The sequence below is a fragment of the Aulonocara sp. 'chitande type north' Nkhata Bay genome, linkage group LG13, assembly GCF_057382095.1.
Source record: "Aulonocara sp. 'chitande type north' Nkhata Bay isolate Kocher_YH1m ecotype deep benthic linkage group LG13, A_spYH_male_GT1.1, whole genome shotgun sequence".
Taxonomy (NCBI): Eukaryota; Metazoa; Chordata; class Actinopteri; order Cichliformes; family Cichlidae; genus Aulonocara; species Aulonocara sp. 'chitande type north' Nkhata Bay.
Window position 1 is genome coordinate 28,757,581 of NC_141356.1, and position 6,756 is coordinate 28,764,336.

General features: G+C 38.1%; 1 protein-coding gene across 2 annotated transcripts in view; it reads left to right on the forward strand.

The window, feature by feature from the left end:
- prim2 (DNA primase subunit 2) overlaps nt 1-5,162 on the forward strand; it is a 30,540-nt gene extending 25,378 nt beyond the window's left edge. For both annotated transcript variants that reach the window (XM_086259743.1, XM_086259744.1), the window contains exons 13-14: nt 680-748; nt 2,932-5,162. In XM_086259743.1, coding sequence (XP_086115869.1) covers nt 680-748; nt 2,932-3,159 — 297 coding nt within the window. In that variant the 3' untranslated portion in view covers nt 3,160-5,162. The remainder of the gene's footprint in view (nt 1-679; nt 749-2,931) is intronic.
- Nucleotides 5,163-6,756: the final 1,594 nt, after the last annotated feature.

A 6,756-nucleotide genomic window follows, 5' to 3' on the forward strand; every position in this document is an offset into this window, starting at 1 on the left:
AAAAACGGCAAAGTCTGACTGAAACGGTGCGTAGCTCGACACTGATCTAACCCCAGCCTCAGTGTTTAGCATGCTGGTGGCAGTTTCATGCTGGAGGCAGCCTTCAGGAATCTGGGGAATAATGAAGGAACTAATTTCAGGCAGACTCCTCAGAAGTGTCTCTCTCCTAGTGAGTACTGATAACTTGGGATTTTTCTTTTTTCAGCAGGTCACTCACCCCGAGTATGCAGTCTCACTGCACACTACAGTGGCTTTATTACCAGAACGTTGCCGTTCTTATGTGACCCAGTAAAAAGTTGGGCTGCAGGCTGGGTGTTCACCCTCTCCCTTTTCCGCTTTGTAGAGCTTCAGAAGGCAAAAAAAAAAAAAAATCCCCCAAAATTGAGATCTGTAATCATTGCCACTGGTTATTCTCCAAAGAGCTGACCCAGGGCATGAATATTTAGATTAGCCTAAATATGTATGTGATCTGTTTTTATTAGGTTTGAAGAGATTTTTTGAAGGATGTATTCACTTCTGTCATGATGATTTACTAAAAAAAAGAAATGTGTAAAGTCATTTTAAATAGAGGGCTGGGGAAGCAAAAATTGGCAACAGTATTCTCTGTAGAGTTGCTGTATCAGTATCTAAGGTGTAGAAGTTTAACCTTAATTTTTGTGAACTGTGCCTTTTGTTGCAGATCCTGGAGCTGGTTAAAGGAATGCACTACCAGCTGGCATGCCAGAAATACTTTGAGCTGACACACAATGTAAGTGGAGTCATTTGATGCAGGGAGTAAGCAGGGGTACCTGTGTCAGAGGCAGGGGTTTGGTCCTTGCATCTCATGCATGAAGGCTCAGGAGAGACCCAAAACTGTCATCCCATCCATCATTAGCAGTCTGTCACAGCTGCTTAATTTTCATAGGTTTATTATAGCATTCCAATCTATTTTGCCTCCCTGTGGATGCTTATTTAATTTAAGCTGTTTTATGTGCGTGAGTCATCATCCTGTTCAGTCAGCAAAGCTAGGACTGAAAGTGACAACACATTTTCTTGTTACTGCAGATTGTTCAGGTCATTCAGCTGGAGTTTGCACACATGGATGCACTGCATTTACACAGCTTTTGGTGTAGTGTGAATGGACAGTAGAGGTCAGTTCATTCATTCTAATGACCAGCAGGGGGCAACGCCTCTGGCTTCAGGAACAAGTCAAACTTTACATCTAATCCTACCTTAATAAACACTTTAATACTGAGTCTATCCTCTTAAGCACATCTTTACATATACTTATATTATACTAAGATTAACAGCAAGGTATGAGTCAGGATGTGGCAGCTTCATGTTTGACATTTGACTCGGTGCGTAATGAGAAGATCCAGGCCTCACATGAGGCCTAAAACCACTAGCTCACAAACCAACAGGTGATTGTGTTCAGTTTCAAAAGGAAGGCATCACTACAATTAATGCTGATAGGGGAAAATGACACATTGCACTTTTAGTAAGGTAACTATTTAGTGTTATTACAAGTTCCTATCCTTATTTAAATGGACTCAATGTATACAAATGTACACTACATGAATTTAGATAGATTTTAAAATCTCTTCACTCTACTAAAGCAGTATAAACGAAACAATGGTCTGCTGGGTTTGGGATGTGAATCCCTGTGTGTATTGCTGAGTACATTAATAGTACATCTAGTAGTACAATTCAGCATGGTCTTAATTTAAACCATAGATCCATTAGCCTGTGTTTATCATGTTACATGTCAATCTTAAATCTGTAGATTTCCAGGACTTTACATTCATATCTTCTTTTTAAAAAATAATGTCAATTATTTTTATTTCAATATACATTAGAACTCTAATTTACTCTAATTTGCTAAAGATTGACTTACTTAGTCTATTTTGTGCCTTATCTTTTTGCTGCTCATTATAGGAAGATTTTTACATATTGAAAATCTTACCACTTGAAACAGTTACTACTGGTAAAATATATCTTTGCTGTCATTATTATCCGTATAATTAAGTAGTGCAACAAAATTTGATTCACTGATATAAACTGTGCTGGTGTTGAACATCTGCTCTGATGTTCCTTTTGTGGGGAAAATTCCCAGGGCTATTTGGGTTGTTTATTGTTTTTTTATTTAGAATTTGTGGGTCACTTGTTTAGTTAAAGTCATTACATGTACATTTATTTTCTCCAGGCAAACAAATAATAAAATAACAAACAGTATGTTTTGCAGTCATGTGTAAAATAAATTTATTTGCCTCACATGGCAATATACAGACTGAATTTTTATCATCCCAACAACTCTTAAAAAAAAAAAAATGTTAGGAGCTGACGGACTAGCATTTAGGTCTACTACTTGCAGATACCTTAAAATACTATTAAAAGGAAGGCCGGTACTCTAGTGGTTCAATAGGTACGAATAGCCAGTGAAATATCTCCTTGGTAACTGAAGATGCTGACATGCTGTTTGGGTATTTTAAATCATTTACTTTTTCCACAATGAAATGTTTTGAAAACATCAATCAAATTACCTAATTATTTAAAAAATCACAGAAAGGGTCACAGAAAGAGAATTTGTATTCCATCCACTAATTGATTAATGGGTTTTTTACTCATCATGAATGATTTTGACATTTTTATTTCCTGAAAGGCCATTTCATCTTTTCACTGTGCTCCGATAGAATAGTTAGCAGGTGACTTTGCGCACTAATGTGGCTGTGAAAGCCTCCTGTCCTCATTAGTAAATCGTTAGTAAATTAGTAAACCATTGCACATCCCCCTTACTGACAGAGATGCTAAATGACCGTCTTATAAAAGGTGACATTTTATTGAATCAGTCAATCATTGCCCTAGCAACCTGCCACTTTTGTGAAAACTAAACCTGCTGTTCTTACTATCTCCTGACCTTCCTTCTCCTGTGGTTTCTCTTTTTTTTATTAACAGATTGAAGACTCATCTTTCTCACTCAATCACCCTAACCAGTACTTTCTGGAGAGCCAGAAACTTCTGGGTGGAGGCAAGGACATAAAGAGAGAGATGGATGCTCCGCAGAGGTCACAGGAAAACTCCGCCTCCAAAGGATCAACCGGAACTCAAGAGGTGGCAGCAAACACCTCCCAACATTTGGCCGAGATGACAGAAGATTTGGAATCTTTCTTTCAAGAGGCCTGATTCTCAAATGTTTAAATACACATACAAATAATTCTGTATCTCTGGACATGCTCTGAATTCTGCTGAATCTTACAAATTCCCTAAACTGTTGTATTAAGTATTAAAGTTGAAAATCTGTCTTTCAGTCTTTTAATTCCAGCATAGCAGACTTTGGGAGAAAAAGTGAAGAAAATTAAAGGAGTGCACCACAGTGCTCATGGAAAGGAAAAATAGAAAGATTATGACCAAAAATAACATTAAAAAAAATCTATAATTGAAACAGTAAGCTTTTGTATTTTGTCTAAAAATGTTTTTTTTTTTCTATTTTCTTTATTGCAGGTTTTGATTCAACCTTTCAAAAATTCACACAGACGTTTCTTTTTTTCCGCTGTATGATATTCTTTGCTCACATGTCCGTGATCCTGCATTTATTTCTGCCTAACCATGCGTTAAAACTGCTCTCTTGGTTTGTTTTCCTTCTTTGTTTTTACTCTGGTCTGAACTCAGATGGCTTATATTCTCAGTGCACAGTATTTTGGCAGAGACATGGTTTGGGGGGTGATGACTAGAACATTTCCCAGCTGTCTCAAAAACAATGTCATTGTATTTGCTGGCAGCAGTATGGATGAATGGTGGCAGGAGGGCAGATGAAAATAAACAATTTCCACACTTGTATTATGCTGCCTTGGAATATTGCCTCCTAGTGCACAATGCAATTTATTCAACGCATACGTGGTCAAGAGATATTTCCTCACTTTCCTCTTGAGCCTCAGTTCAATAATTTGTTTAAAAAAAATAAAAAGGTGGCTGTCTAAAAGTCTTAACCTTTTTGTGCTGCTGTGGAATTAGCAACACAGACTCCTCCAATCTCGGTTCTTTAGGAGGTACAGTTTTGTGCTCTTATCTCCCCTCATACTATGCACTTTACCAGACTGCTAACTTTGGATCCAATTAGAGGGACAGCAGTGTTAGTTTATGAATGTAAATGCATTTTTCAGGAGGCTGGAGGAAACATTTGGGTCATTTTGTGGAAACCTCAATCTGTAATTTAATCATAGATGAATTTAAGACAAATGTCCCTGATGATGACCAAAACATTATTTGTACCATTAATGCACATTTCTGTTTCACGACTTCCTCTGGCATATGCAAAGCATCCTGCATCAGTGTCTCTCACTTTAAACATCAGAGCGCCCGAGCTGCACATGGCTGGAATTAAATTAGGTCTTAAAATCCAAGCATGGTGCTTGACATGGAGAGGATTTATTCAGTGTAATAAGGCAACTGGATAACAGTGCACAGCCGGGCTGCTGTCAGCAAGAGACCCTTGATGTTTAATATTTGGTGGAGCATGACTACATCTGACAAAGCTGGCACTTTCTTAGACTGTGGGCAGGCACTTGACTAGGACTGTTTATCTCCTTCAAATGGATTTACAATCATTAGTCATGAACTTGCTTTCGTTGTGTGATTTGTTCTCTTCCTGTAGTCATTACATGGACCAGGGGTGTACTGTGGGGATGGTGCATTACGCAAAGGGTGAGAAACATAATCCAAGACGTAATCGCAGCATTTGTTTCAGAAGCCTCATATGGAAAGTGACGTCCATGCCTTTACTGCGGCTTTGTGAATGCACTACAATCTGGAAAATCCCCAAGTTCATCTGTTTTCCATGCACAGGCAAATAATATTGACTAACACTTAAAAAATTTAAAGAGGCACCTTGAGCTTAAACTATGAGCCAGTTACAGAAAACATAAAAAAAATACTCAATTGTTATTTGTTGGGATGTGAAAGAGCACCACAGCGAATCAAAAGGTTATTCATCAGTGGTAATGATTACTTCTCTGACTCTATTGTTCGTTTCTGCTCAGCGCATGATGTATCTTTTTGTCCTAATGCAGCATAAATTTACCCAGGGGACTAAATTTGCAGCAGTGTCATTTGTTATTCAGTACGCCTCACCAGAGGCAGCTCTGGTTAATTTGGAGATTTGCGTGCACGTAGTTTATTTCTTTTTAAGGATTAGATAGCATCTAATAATGCATACTTGTACATCTCACCCTTGAGCTGTATTAAAATTAGCAAAATGTATTTGATAACTGTCTCAGTCCTTATTTCAGATCGAATAAATGATTTGCAGTCATTACGGAGTGTTAGCTTTTCAGTGGGAGGATTTGGCAATGTTTAGTTCTTTTTAAATGAGCCAGCATCCTTGTTTTTTTTCCTTCAATCTAAAAAGTTTGAGCTTTTCTAGAAAAAGCCTGTTGCAGGTTAAGTTAGTGAAATCTTGAGGTGAAGGCCTGTGATAGTCTGGAAACCTCTCCAGGGTTTACTCTGCCTAGCTCCAGTGACAGCTGGATAAGCTGGAGGTCCCCTCACTCCCAGTTAAGCAGGTGATTGATGGATGTATTTTTAGTTTGGTGAGTTTAAAGTCATGTACTTGATGCTGCTTTTTTCCCCCTCTTTCTTTATAGTGGAAAAAATATAAAAATCTGTCTTTAAAAAAAGGGAATCGGAAGGTTCATCATGCACTCACTCGCTGCTTTGACTGCGAAACCATTTCCACAAGACCATGAAATGTGAGTTAGCGCTACGAAAGAAAAACAGCTACTGAGTGAACTCTTTAAACTCAATTTAAAAGAACTAAAGATTGTTTTGTCAAAGTTGTCGTTCATTATGTAAAACTGAGTCAGTGAGCCGTTCTGCATGCAGTGGTGTGTAAGATGTTTGCTGAGATGTAATGTTGGTATTACTTAGTTTTACTTCAGGGCGCATTTTAGTTTTGAATGCTGAACTGACCAATACTATATTTGTTAATAAGCTTACTCGCCTGCCACTTTGTTGGGTGCACTTGCTGGGTTGGATTCCCTTTTGCCTCAGAGCTTTGTAGCATAGATTAAGAAAAGTGCTGGAAAATTGTTCAGGTCTTGTGTGACAACAACACCACGAAAGCAGCCCAAACTGTTGATTCATGTTTTCAAGCTGTTTACGTCAAATTTTGCTCTTAACGTCTAAAAGTTTCAGCAGAAATTAAGGCTTCACTGACCAAATGATGCAATATTCTATTGTCCATTTATAATGAGACTGACGCTGCACAGTTTCCTGATTTTAGCTGGTGGGAGTGGCACCTGGTGTGGTCTTCTGCTACTGTATTACATGTACTTCACGGTTTGATGTGTTGTGAGATGCTCTTGTGCATACCTTGGCGGTAATGAGTGGTTATTTGAGTTGCTGTTGCCTTCCTATTAACTTGAAGCAGTCTGGTTATTATACTCTTGCATCAGCAAGACATTTTCACCCAGAGAACTTTCACTCAGTGAATATTTTTCCATTTTTCTGAACAATCTCCATAAAGCATAGAGTGGGAATCCCAGCAGATAAGCAGTTTCTCAAAGCCCATTTGCCACCAACAACCATTCCACTTCATCTGGTCATTTGAACATGTCTAAATACCTCAATTGGCAATTTTATTTATATAGCACATTTCATCATATGAGAACTTGATGTACTTAATATGGAACAAGAAGACATTTAAAAATGCCACAGAGCAGTGAAAACAGCAAAGGGGAACAACACCTGCTAACTGTAGACATGTGCAATTGAAATTGTCTGTTT